Source organism: Tauraco erythrolophus, chromosome 3, assembly GCF_009769465.1.
Source record: "Tauraco erythrolophus isolate bTauEry1 chromosome 3, bTauEry1.pri, whole genome shotgun sequence".
NCBI classification, from domain to species: Eukaryota; Metazoa; Chordata; class Aves; order Musophagiformes; family Musophagidae; genus Tauraco; species Tauraco erythrolophus.
The window spans coordinates 27226555-27239514 of record NC_141467.1 but is presented as its reverse complement, the minus strand read 5'-3'; the positions used below and the strand labels follow the sequence as shown (position 1 = coordinate 27239514).

The window sequence follows — 12960 nt, the reverse complement described above, 5'->3', positions numbered from 1 at the left end:
ATAAAGCTATGAGATAAAAGGCCAGGCGGGAAAGGTTAAAGGGAAGAAGTTGTGTAATTAGGTGTTGAAGGCTAATTCTACATGATTATCTCAATGATCTTAGGAGTCTTTTCCAATGTAAACGATTCCATGATAAGTGGCTGTCATCTTAATTAACTCCCAGATTTCAGTATTTTCTTTCCACAATTGAAAACATAGCCTTGGTTGGTGAGAGCCAATCTTCAGATGGTTAGGGTCCAGGTGTGAAGAGAGGCTTTCTTTGTAGCCTGGACTGTGGAAATAAAGGAGGAGCCATCCAGCCTGAGAACTAGTTATGCTGGACTTCTGAAAGAAATATTAGGTTGAACGTGTTTTCTAGGCTACATACAGACAGCAAATGTGCAGATTTGCTACTCCAAGTTGATGCAAATCCTCATCACCTCATCTTGCTCTTCTCGGTCTTCCCCCTCCAACTGTTTTCAATAATAAGTTGATGAAATGTCTTCAGTATGGTTTCTGACAGTTTGTTTGTACTCTGCAGGTCCTGTGAAGCAGTAGATGTAATTTGAAGAAAACTTGAAGGAACAAATGGCTTTAGCTGGCTGCCCAGACTCCTTTTTACATCTTCCTTATCGGATAGTAAGTTATGAAACTGCATGTTTCTATCAGCTTGTAGTATCATATTGCTGTGTGTCAGTGATTGATTGTGCATTGAAACTTTTCATCAAACTGCTAATAGCTGTCTGGCAATTCTCTGCGTCTTGCTAATGTTTTGGGAACCGAGCCTCTGTTACCATCCTGTATTCAAGACCTACTGCTGAAAAAAATGGGTCACTAATATATACTGATTAAGATTTGATACCTATTCTCAAAATAGCCGGTTCATATTTAAGAGAAGGCACTTGTTTCCAAAAACAAAAAAGGCAAGCCATGGTACCAGTGAAATGCCTTGCATCAAAAAACATCAATGTTTGCTGAATGCTGTATTCGTAGGAACAAAGGTAGACATTTTTACACTTGGTTACATTCTATGTTTGCTGAGTTGTTATGCTGTATCTAAGCAGCCAATATGGCATATTACAAAGAATATATTAAAAAAACACAACTCAGTTCAATTCAAAGGTGCTAGGCAAAACTGCACTTAGAAGTTCTCTTTCTTTTCTTCCAGGGAGTTGTGGTTGGCGTAATGCATGCTTTGTATTTTTTATGGAACTGCAGATTTGTTATTGTGGACATGACCTGGTTTTTGCCCTTTTTTCCCTCTTGTTTCATAGCGTGCTTACCGCCCGAAGGATTCAGTTATGATTTTGGGCCCTGCAGATACACAAATAATTAAACAGAGCATCATATGACATTGAAACCTTTTTCTTTTTGTCCCACGAGAAACATTACTAGTAGTGATTATTGCAGTCATGCTACTCATTTAAAAGAAAAGCAAAATACCAAACAAACAACAACAAAATCCCTAACAAAGGTCTATAGGATTTATACATCTGTTTTGTAATATGCCAACTTACTATTTTTTCCCCAACAGGAAACTTCAAATTAGTTAAGGGACTAATGTTAGTATATGCTGAGTTGTCAGTTGAACGTACCTGAATGCTTTTCCTGAGAACAGGAAAAACATAAGTTTCTTTATAACTGCTTTTAAAGCTATAAAAGTAGAATGGACTTTGAAAAATCAGATGTCCTGAAAATCTATGGATCTATCCTTGGATCTATGATTTTAAAAGAATATGTGAATAGATGTGCCTGGACTTCATCATTTTGATGCACTGTGAAATTATGCTTCCAATTCACTTAGAGAATCATCTGAGTCATGATGCAAAGCTGAGGGAGAGGAGGGCTATGTAAGAGAAACTTGACTTTGTAGGCAGTCATTTTTGAGCTGCAAATTCTTTACTGGATGTCAAACTTTCTCATGAAAATAGTGGCTTTAGTGGTTCTTAAGCAGTAAGAATGTGAATTTACCTTGGTACTTCCCCTTGCTCTTACAAACCCTGTAGATGATCTGTTTTAGTCTGGGGCATTCAACAGACTACAAGTGTCAAAGCACCATGGGTGACTTAAGACAGTGGAAAAGTAACTCTTTGTTAATTAATTATTTTTGGTCATAGCTTCTGTGTGTTAACTAACCTAAGTGCTTGTAACCGATTTAAAGACTAGCTTTGGAAGCCCATTCACAACTACTATGCCTTCTGTCAGAAGTGAAGTTCGCATTAAAAAAACCCTGAACATCTGTTTTTCCACCCCTACTAAATCTGACTTAGAAGCTTTCATCAACTTGTCTTTCAAATTTGGCTACAGTGCCAGTATTGTGTTGGTAAAGGGCTGAAAGAAGGTTAAACTAAATATGCTCTAAATTAAAGTGTGAAGAAGTATTCTATTTTTTTTCCAGTACATTTTCTGACTTAATATGAATGGAAGGCTGTAGAGAACATTCCTCCAGAGTCCCCAAGGTTGGGACCTTAATGCTGTAAATTCAGCGTTCAGAATAAATTGACACATTGGAGTTTGGGATTACATTCAAAGCAGACAGCAAGAGAAATGAGAACCTGGATAAGTGAATGCACACTACAGAATATCCTTTAGGATGCCTTGTTGCCAACTCCCTTCTACCTTTCCTTTTTCTGTTTTTCTGGGGAGACAGGCAATGTATAGATCTCGGACTTCCTTACTGGGCTTTTTGTTTGCAATATTCACTGCTTTCAGGGTCTTCTTTAAGAGCCCTTTTTTTAAAAAAAAAACAACAAACAACAAACTTTCTCAGGATTTAGCATGTAAACCAGTCACACCGAGTGCATACTCCTAGAAACAATCTCTAGCGTTGTGGAAAAAATCAATACTACCTTTTAGTGGCTTTCAGGAGCCCTTTCCAAATTCTCAAACTCTTCAATAAAAATCCGTCAGTGAGAATTGGCAGTGTTTGTCTTCTGTTCCTGGAAATTCAGAACATAGTCCCAGAATTTCTCAGAAAAAATGGGATGATTTACTGTGTTTCCGTTCTTTTGCAATCTGTAGTCACAACAGTATTTATGTGCAGTGACTTGAACTCTTGGGGAAGATTTAGTTCTTTAACCCTTTGATGCGTGAATTGTACAAGTCTCAGTGACATAAATAACAAAAGGAATTATTTCCCCTCCCCCCCCAGTTTCTGAAGACAAAATTTTGGGCAGATGAGAATGTTCTGTTCATCTTCTGTTTTCTTCCTTCTGTTTATTTTCTTATAACTAAGATACAGGCAGGACTTTACTAATAATTAATAGAATTTGTTTTCAGAAAGTGGAATTCATATTAGAGAAAGGATTTGTTCACGTCATATTCATAGTCAAACTTGGCATAAAATGCATTACAAGCACTTGGTAACAAAATAGGGAGAAAATGGAAATTGCTTTCTCTTATGTGTACAGAGCTGTGGATTTCAGGATTGCTAATAGTCCACTTGACCAGATAAGAGAGCAGAATATTGCACATCATACTTGAGGAGCTTTGTGCACTTTGAGAGTAGGAAAGTAAATACCTGAGAGAATTAATCAGTTAGAAGCTAGCTACTGTAATAAAAGCCTCCTTTAATGAAGTCAGATTTGTGGATGTGAAGATGATGTACTGTTGTTACTGCAACAGTCACATTTCTCTGCCTTCAGCTGGAGGTACAGCTAGGCATAAGTTCTCCAGGTTTTAGTATGGCAGCTTTGATTCTTGTTTTCCATAAAATGATACAGTAAGTTAGAAGACACCTTTGGAGGTCATCTGATCCAAGTCCATGGCATATTGAAGTTAGTCTTGTTTTCCTAGGGTGCTTTGTCTCGGTGAGCGTGGATTTTTAGGAAACTTGTTTTTTTTTTGTTTTCAGGGGTTGTTTGTTGAGATTGAGTGGTTAGAGAGGGTTTCTGGTTTAGCAGGGAAAAAAAAAAAAAGATACTTGTACCTTTAATTCAGAGTTACCTTGGTGGATGCCATAATCCTCATCGCTATGAAATCCACATGCCTCTGTGTGACTTAGTCTTACCTCAGTCACCTTGGAATTGAGCAGCCTGATACTCAGGGTTGATATAGGTGTACATGCTGCTGTCTGTGTGAATAAAATGTCTTTTGTCCTAAAAAACTGAGCATGAAAAGATCAATTGCAGAATTTCTGTCCAAGCAAACTGAAAACCTGTGTGGGAAGGGCTGTCAAGACCTATGTTTTGGCCCTCGTTGTCTGCCTGACACTGTTTGAAAATCTTTGTTGGTTTAACTACAACAACAAAAGACACTTGTTTATTGACATTATGGAGATCTCTCTTGGGATTTGTGGTGAGCTGACCCTGGCTGGACGCCAGGTGCCCACCAAAGCTGCTCTATCACTCCCCTCCTGAGCTGGACAGGGGAGAGAAAATACAATGAAAGGCTCGTGAGTTGAGATAAGGACAGGGAGATCACTCACCAGTTACTGTCATGGCAAAACAGACTTGTCTTGGGGAAATTAAATTAATTTATTGCCAGTCAGATCACAATAGGGTAATGAGAAATAACACCAAATCTTAAAACACCTGCCCTGCCTCTCCCTTCTTCTCAGGCTCTACTTCTGATTTCTCTACCTCCTCTCTCCATGGGTCCACAAGTCCCGCCAGGAGCCTGCTCCAGTGCAGGCGTCTCACAGGGTCACAGCCTCCTTTGGGCACACTCACCTGCTCCGGTGTGGGGTCCTCCACAAGCTGCAGCTGGATCTCTGCTCCACTGTTACCCTCCATGGGCTGCAGGGGCGCAGCCTGTCTCACCATGGTCTTCACCACGAGCTGCAGAGGAATCTCTACTCTGGCACCTGGAGCACCTCCTCCTCTTCCTTCTTCATTGACCTTGGTGTCTGCAGAGTTGTTCCCTTCACATAGTCTCACTTCTGTCTCCTCTGCTGGTGTTCCACTGCAGCTTTTTTCCCCCTGCTTAGCTATGTTATCCCAGAGATGTTACCACAGTGGCTAATGGGCTCAGCCTTGGCCAGTGGCGGGTCTGTCTTGGAGCTGGCTGGTATTGGCTCTGTCGGACACGGGGGAAGCTTCTAGCAGCTTCTTACAGAAGCTACCTCTGCAACCCCCCTGCTACCAAAACCTTGCTACATAAACCAAATACATGATTTTTAAGCTTCAAAATAAATGGCAGCTTAATTTATCTCATTAGGCTTAAATGTACAGGATGCTCCTTGTGTAGAATTTGGGTTGGAGTTTGAGTTTTTCTTGCTAATGGGGCAATATGGAAGGACCAGTGTGCACAAGCAGGCTTTCCAAGTCCTTGGGCATAGCTGAGTGGGAAAAACACCAGAGGCATTATTGCATTGCGTCATTCTTCTACATATTGTATGAAGAAATGAAGCTGAAACATTGCTACTGCCAATGCAGAAAGTCATAAGATTTGTGAAATATGGTGTCAGTCAACAGATATTTTGTTGACGATGCTCTTGTTTTAACAGTTTACATGTATGTGGTGTAAAGGGTTGACGGACTGCGGCAGACATGAAGTACAAAGCAGTGGGAACGTTAGTGAATGTTTTTACGAGACATGTTGCCTCTAATATGAAGTTATGAAATCTGTCTCCCTGAATGTAGGCTGCAAATGTTTTTTACAGATAGAGTTGATGCTGCTTGGTAGTTCTTGTTGAAGAGCAACTGGAGCTGGATTTCCTGCCTCTGTCTATTTTTCTTGGAATTACATCTGTTTAAAAAATGTATCCTAAAAGCAGTTCTTTTCAGTAACATTGAAATAAAAGCGTAGTGCTTACCTTTTAAAGAGGCTATTGGAAGTGCACTTGCTCCTTCTATTGTGTGTCATCAGAATATTGTGTATGAAGCAAAATAATATCAAAGAAATTTGCCTCATACTAAGCCTTTATACAATTGATTAGTTTCCCTTCTTACAAGAAATACTCACCAATTACCTTTATTGCTGTACCAGTTTGCCTTTCTACAGTTCCAGTTGAAAGTCTATACTTAACTGTTTGCACTTCTACTTTTGTATTCTAATTTACACAGAAATTTCTTGGCAAAACGTGCAGTCTTTTTGAAGGTGAATGTGAGCAAGAAATTTCAAGTGGCTAGGTCCACCTTTTTCAGTTATACAAGATTTTTTTTTCAACCCACCAAAAAAAAAGGAATCAAAGCACTCTAATGATCAATCATGCCATTTATTACTTACATTACTACTAACAATGGTGAGGAAACAACGTAGAAAGCTGCAAATCATGAGGAAATTACAAAGAAGCTTAATTTTGCATCTTCCTGTCAATAGTTTCATGCTCATACTTCAACAGTAGACTGAACCTATCTTTTAATCTTGTCATGCCGTTATATACAAGCAGTCTCTTCAATTTGTCCCTTGATTTAGCTCTAATTTTCATACATGTTTAAATCTACAGTTTACTATGTTTTAACTTAAGAGGAGGCTGAGGGTGGACCTTATGCACATATATAAATACCTTAAAGAAGGGCGCAAAGAGGATGGAGCTAGGCTCTTTTCAGTGATGCCACTTCCAGATTGTAAAACCACCTATGTTAATAAAAACAGGCCAGTTTTTGGTGTTTTCTGACAAAACTTCATGAGATCATTCTGAAGTAATGGTAGCAATCAGTTTAGCAGACTATAGCACCAAACTAAATCCTGTATGTTTTTTTTTTTTCTTATGAATGGGATCTTTTCCAAATGAGTAAATATTTAACAAGCTGTTTACCAACTGGTTATTTTGGAGAACTACCAGTATGAATGTTTTCGTGTTAGTAACAGCTCTCACTTAACGGAAGAGGGAGGTTGATGTACCAGTCCTAAGGCAGTTTCATGCTTCAAATGTCTGTGTAAATATAAGAGAATAGAAACCTGAAATATAAGAGAATTGAAGTTGTGGGGTTTTTTTTTGTAATTGGCATTGTTATAGTCAACTGGAATTATGTTAGTGATAGTTTGGAGGGGGTGGTATTTTTAATGAACCTTCCTCCTACAGATGGTCTGTGCTCTACATATGAGTAAGTAATAACAACTGGAGAACACTTTTGTTCTTGTTTTTTTTTTTTTTAAGAGGAAGATAAGATTGCTGTGCATTTGGAGCTGTCACTTTTCAAGAAAGTGCTGTGGCTCGACTAATTCTCAGTGTTGCTGTCCATGCCAGTTGGCTCAGACAGGCCTTTTCTATCCTTGGAAAAGACTGGAGATATTATGTTGTCTTATGCTTAAGTATTTCCAAGAAATATATCTAGATACAGACTTTGCTAAAAGTTATGCCCAGTAGATTTTCTTGCCTTACGCAGTCTGTAGGGAGACCGTTTGATCAAAGGAAGGACAGTATTTCATAAGCACTTATGATTTCTTTTCTTTTTAAGTTAAAAAAAAAAAGGGGAGGGAGGGAACCCCAAACAACAACCCCACAATCAAAATCTTGTCATTCTGCATGAAGTTGTTCAAGTGTGATCAACTCTGAGAGGAGAATGTTTCTGTTTCTAAAAAGAAACTGTGGATACAGTTTCCAAACTTTATTGTTAATGTGATATCTCATGGCAGGGATCATTTTGTTTCTACACTTGCAGACCATCTAGTTGTAATGCTGCAGCTGAGTCCTGAGCTGAAGCTGCTGATTCAAGCAAGAAAGGATAGCCTCAACTCACCATGACTTCGGTGGTGGTTGTACCTCTTCATCCCTAGCTTTACAAAGTATCAAGTCCACCTAGCACTAGCTATGACTGAAAGGAATCTTCACCTGATTGTTTTGCATCCTTTAAGAATTTTTCTTTCCATTTCTGATATAATGCAGTCTGAAATACTCTTTTTTAAAAAGTTCTCCCTAGGTTTCCACAAAACTCCACCACTTTTCAGGTCTGTCTTTCATTCCTAGCATCGCAGGTACGTTCCCTTTGTGGAGATGTGGGATGGAGAGTGCGGCGAAGAACAAGGACTTTGTTCTTGAAGGTTTGGCTTTGCTTTTTCAGGATGGAATTCTACCAAATTGATCAGCTTTCAGGAATCCTTCATGTAGAAAGGGCCAGATTATTGGTATTAATGGCCTTTTATGCTAGATAGTATTGATATTTTAATCTGAGGCATTAAGATACAGTGTTTTTCTTTCTGGTTTTGAAAGAACAACAAGCGATCAAAGGTACAACACAAATGCCCAGCAAAGCTCTCAGGCTTTCCTGCTATTTTAAGATAGCTTTGGCTTGTGTACTGGTAAGACCAGTGTGCATATTTGAAATTCTAGCCTCTACAATGAAAAGACAAGCCCTCGGAAACAGCCACTGGTTTTGGAGCATGCTTGTCCTTTGCAAGCTGAATGTTAAACAATGACTTAAGACTCTACTACACACTGGCTGTAGCTCTTGATGTCTTACACACTGGCTCCATTTTTTGACATAATTTTGGCAAGTGGAAGAACCTGGCAATCCTTCATGCTAGAGGCCTTAGCTCTAATAAAGCGCTTTAGTTATTAGCACAAGTAAATAGTTGTCCATTTGTGCTTCATTAATGCATATTAGTCATACAGTAAATACTGTCATGCTGGCAAGTTCCCCAGAAAACTGAATACTTCTGCACGGTTCAGGAGGGGGTTTCTGACAAAGTGGTGTTGGCACCTTACTTGAAGAAGTTCTTGAAGCTATTAGTGTAGGAGAGTGACAGACCATTATTTCAGCTCGCATGGTTTTTTGTAAAACTGATATTTCAGTGAAGGCAAAGTAGTATTTTTGATGAATTTTATGCTGTTGCAGTAAGTCCTTCTTAAGTTCATAGTTAACTTTTCTACAGTCTTCAGCTATATCTGAGGCAGATTTTCTAGTGAAAATAATTAGATCTTCTAAAATAGTGTGAGATTGTCTAATATTGTAAAATTTAAACTAGGTATTTGAAGAAACTAGCATGTGCAACAGTATGAGGAAATCAAAAGGCAGCACAGTGATCTGTGATCGATGTGTTTCGGTTTCTTGAGAGATAAGACCCTTGGTATAAATGATACAAAATTGTTAGCTGAAACATCAGATGTGACTTGTTCTTTGGAGCAGCCAGCACAGATTTACCAATTGTGTTTTTGTCCTTTGTGTGCCTGGCAGTGACTTCCAGGAGGACTTGCTCCACAACCTTGCCAGAAACTGGCCAAGCCTGACCATCTTCTGGTTCCTCATGTCCTCATGCTTGCCTGTTTGAAAATGAATGAGATTTTTGCCTCTGCAGTCATCAGGATCTTCCTCTGATTGGTGATTTATTTTTTGAAGATAAGAGGGAGTAGCCTTGCAGTGGTATTGGCCAACTTTTTTAGCACCTTCTAACGCATCCCATTTGGTCCCAGGGACTTGATCCAGTTAGCTAGTGTGATCCATAACCTTCCTTTGCTGTGAGTAATGGTTCAGTCCCCTAGATGCTGACACTGTGCTCAAAGAACTGGGAAATGTGAGGATGAACTTTACTAGGAAAAGCTGAGGCAAAGAAGTCGTTGATCTTTTGTGTCCTTGGCTGCTGGATTCCATGCACAACCGAGCACTAACTAGACTGATATTAGCCATCTTTTTGCCCTTGCTTACCTGTAGAAGCATTCCTTGTTTTTTTTCTTGGCATCTTTTGCTTGCTCCAGCTCTTCTACTTGGGCAGTATTCTGCATGTTCTTTCTATGTAGACCTTTCCTGCTTTGACCTTCTTTGTATTGCAGCATTTGAGCTGAGGCAGGAGTTGCCTGTCCATTCACCCTAGGTTTCTTCCATTCCCCTGTGACTTTCTGCATGCCAAAATGGACCATTCTTGATCTTTAAGGAGGCTGTCCTCAGAGATCAGCTTGTTGTCCTGGGCCTCTTGGTCCTTCAGAGCAGTCTCCCTTGGGAACCTGGCAAGCAGATCCTCGAGCAAGCCAAAAATCTGCTTTCACACAGTCCAGGACTGTAGCTCTGCTAGTAGTCTTGCTCCTTTTGCTTATTATTGTTACCTTCATCTCAGCATGGCGTCAGGCTGCCATCAACCTCCACCTTTCCAACTGGTGGTTCTTTGTCAATGAGTTGGCTTTGCTAGCTTGTTGGTCAAGCAGAATGCTTCCCTGGTCGGCTCACTGATCGCTTCTGATGTGAAGTTATCTTCAACCCACTCCAGAAATCTTTGTAGTATCCAGTGCGGCTGCAGCCGGAACTGCACTGGTTGCTTGTGAGTGGTCAGAAGTGTGATTTAGCTGATTTGTCTCCAGTTTCTCCCCATCCCATGCACCTGGCTGCAAAAATGGACTTGTTTGGCCCAGAGAAGACAGATACTCTGAGCTCTCATCTTCTGCAAGGTGGTGGGTGCCTCTTTTGGAAACAAGCATTCAGGTGGAAAATGAGGGACTTGCCAGTGTGACAGAAGCAAAGGAGAACCTAAGAGTGCTAGCCAATAGCTCAGGTGTGTCCTGGACCACCTCTCTCCTTTATGGCTTCCCAGCCAAGCTGTGGTACTCAGGCTCTGTCATCGCACCCTCCTGCCTTTCCTGGTGTTTACTCTCTCTCCCAAGGTGTGCATCCAAGCAGGCTGTCTCCCATGCTGCCTTCTCTGAGGACCTACTGCCAGCCGTATCTCCACGGAACCATCCTTGGGTGGTGTGGGGAAGCTCCCCCTCACTAAGTAGCTTGTGAGTTTCCACCCGTAGGTCTGCCTGGTGCTGCTAAACTTCGGTCGTGACTACCCTGGCTCCAGGTCATTTGATGGGGATGAGTATGAAGCGGTAGTCATAGAATCATAGAATCATAGAATCGTTAGGGCTGGAAGGGACCTTCAAAGGTCATCTAGTCCAACCCCCCTGCAAGGAACAGGGATATCTCCAACTAGATCAGGTTGCTCAGGGCCTCATCCAACCGGGCCTTGAACGTCTCCAGGGATGGAGCATCCACCACCTCTCTGGGCAACCTGTTCCAGTGTTCTACAACTCTCATGGTAAAAAATTTTTTCCTAATATCCAACCTGAATCTACCTCCCTCTATTTTAAAACCATTACCCCTTGTCCTATCACAACTGGCCCTCCTGAACAGCCTCTCCCCATCTTTCTTGTAGGCCCCCTTGAGGTACTGGAAGACCGCTATAAGGTCACCCCGGAGCCTCCTCTTCTCCAGGCTGAACAGCCCCAACTCTTTCAGCCTGTCCTCATAGGAAAGGTGCTCCAGCCCTCTTATCATCTTCGTGGCCCTCCTCTGGACCCTCTCCAACTGGTCCATGTCCTTCTTATGTTGGGGACTCCAGAACTGGACGCAATACTCCAAGTGAGGTCTCACGAGGGCAGAGTAGAGGGGGAGAATCACCTCCCTTGACCTGCTGGCCACGCTCCTCTTGATGCAGCCCAGGACGCGGTTGGCCTTCTGGGCCGCAAGAGCACATTGCCGGCTCATATTGAGCTTCTCGTCCACCAGTACTCCCAAGTCCTTCTCCTCAGGGCTGCTCACGATCCATTCTCCGCCCAGTCTGTATTTGTGCCTGGGATTGCCATGACCCAGATGTAGGACCTTGCACTTGGCCTGGTTAAACTTCATGAGGTTGGTACGGGCCCACCTCTCCAGCCTGTCGAGGTCCCTCTGGATGGCATCCCTCCCTTCCAGCGTGTCGACGGCACCACACAGCTTGGTGTCATCGGCGAACTTGCTGAGGGTGCACTCCATGCCACTGTCCACGTCACCGACAAAGATGTTGAAGAGGGCCGGGCCCAACACGGACCCCTGAGGGACGCCACTCGTGACCGGTCTCCACATGGACATCGAGCCGTTGACCACTACTCTCTGAGTACGGCCATTGAGCCAATTCCTTATCCACCGAGTGGTCCATCCATCAAACCCATGCCTCTCTAGTTTAGAGAGAAGAATGTCGTGCGGGACAGTGTCAAAAGCTTTGCACAAGTCCAGGTAGATGACATCCGTTGGTCGACCCTTGTCCACCGATGTTGTCACCCCATCATAAAAGGCCACCAAGTTGGTCAGGCACGATCTGCCTTTGGTGAAGCCATGTTGGCTGTCACCCACCACCTCCTTGCTCTCCATGTGCCTTAGCATGGTTCCCAGGAGAATCTGCTCCATGACCTTGCCAGGCACAGAGGTGAGGCTGACCGGTCTGTAGTTGCCCGGGTCCTCCTTGTTCCCCTTTTTAAAAATGGGGGTTATGTTCCCTCTCTTCCAGTCATCGGGGACCTCGCCAGACCGCCACGACTTCTCAAATACAATGGCCAGTGGCTTGGCAACTTCATCCGCCAGTTCCTTCAGGACCCGCGGATGGATCTCATCAGGTCCCATGGACTTGTGCACCTTCAAGTTCCTCAGATGTTCCCGAACCTGCTCTTCAAGTACAGTGGGCGGTGGTTCATCCTCACAGTCCCTGCTAGTTCTTTCCACAGCTTGGGTGGTAAGACAAGAGGCTTTATCAGTGAAGACTGAGGCAAAAAATTCATTGAGTACCTCAGCCTTCTCTATGTCGCGGGTGACCAGAGCACCAGTATCCTTCCGGAGGGGGCCTACATTCTCCTTGGACTTCCTTTTGTCCCCTACATACCTATAGAAGCATTTCTTATTGCTTTTTATATCCCTTGCCAAATTCAATTCCTTCAGGGCTTTAGCCTTCCTCACCTGATCCCTGGTCACTCGCACAGCTTCTCTGTATTCCTCCCAGGCTATCTGTCTCCGCTTCCACCCTCTGTAGGCTAACCTCTTCATTTTCAGTTGGTCCAGGAGCTCCTTGCTCATCCACGCAGGCCTCCTGGCCTTTTTGCCTGACTTGTTCTTCGTCGGGATGCACCTCTGCTGAGCTTGGAGGAGGTGCTCCTTGAATGTGGACCAACTTTCCTGGGCCCCTCGTCCCTCCAGGGCCGCCTCCCATGGCACTTTGCCCATCAGGTCCTTGAAGAGGCCGAAGTCTGCCTTCTTAAAGTCTAGGGTACAGAGCTTGCTGAGTGGTTTCCTTGCTGCCCCATGGATCTTGAACTCCACCGTGTCGTGGTCACTGCAGCCAAGGCTGTCCTTAAGTTTCACCTCACCCACCAGTCCC

At 42.8% G+C, this 12960-nt stretch overlaps 1 protein-coding gene across 1 annotated transcript in view; it reads left to right on the top strand.

Moving 5' to 3' along the window:
• Nucleotides 1-567: 567 nt before the first annotated feature.
• The window catches only part of GRB10 (growth factor receptor bound protein 10), a 109018-nt gene continuing 96625 nt past the window's right edge, over nt 568-12960 (top strand). The window contains exon 1 of the mRNA XM_086609092.1: nt 568-618. Within this exon, the coding sequence (XP_086465218.1) occupies nt 568-618 (51 nt within the window). The remainder of the gene's footprint in view (nt 619-12960) is intronic.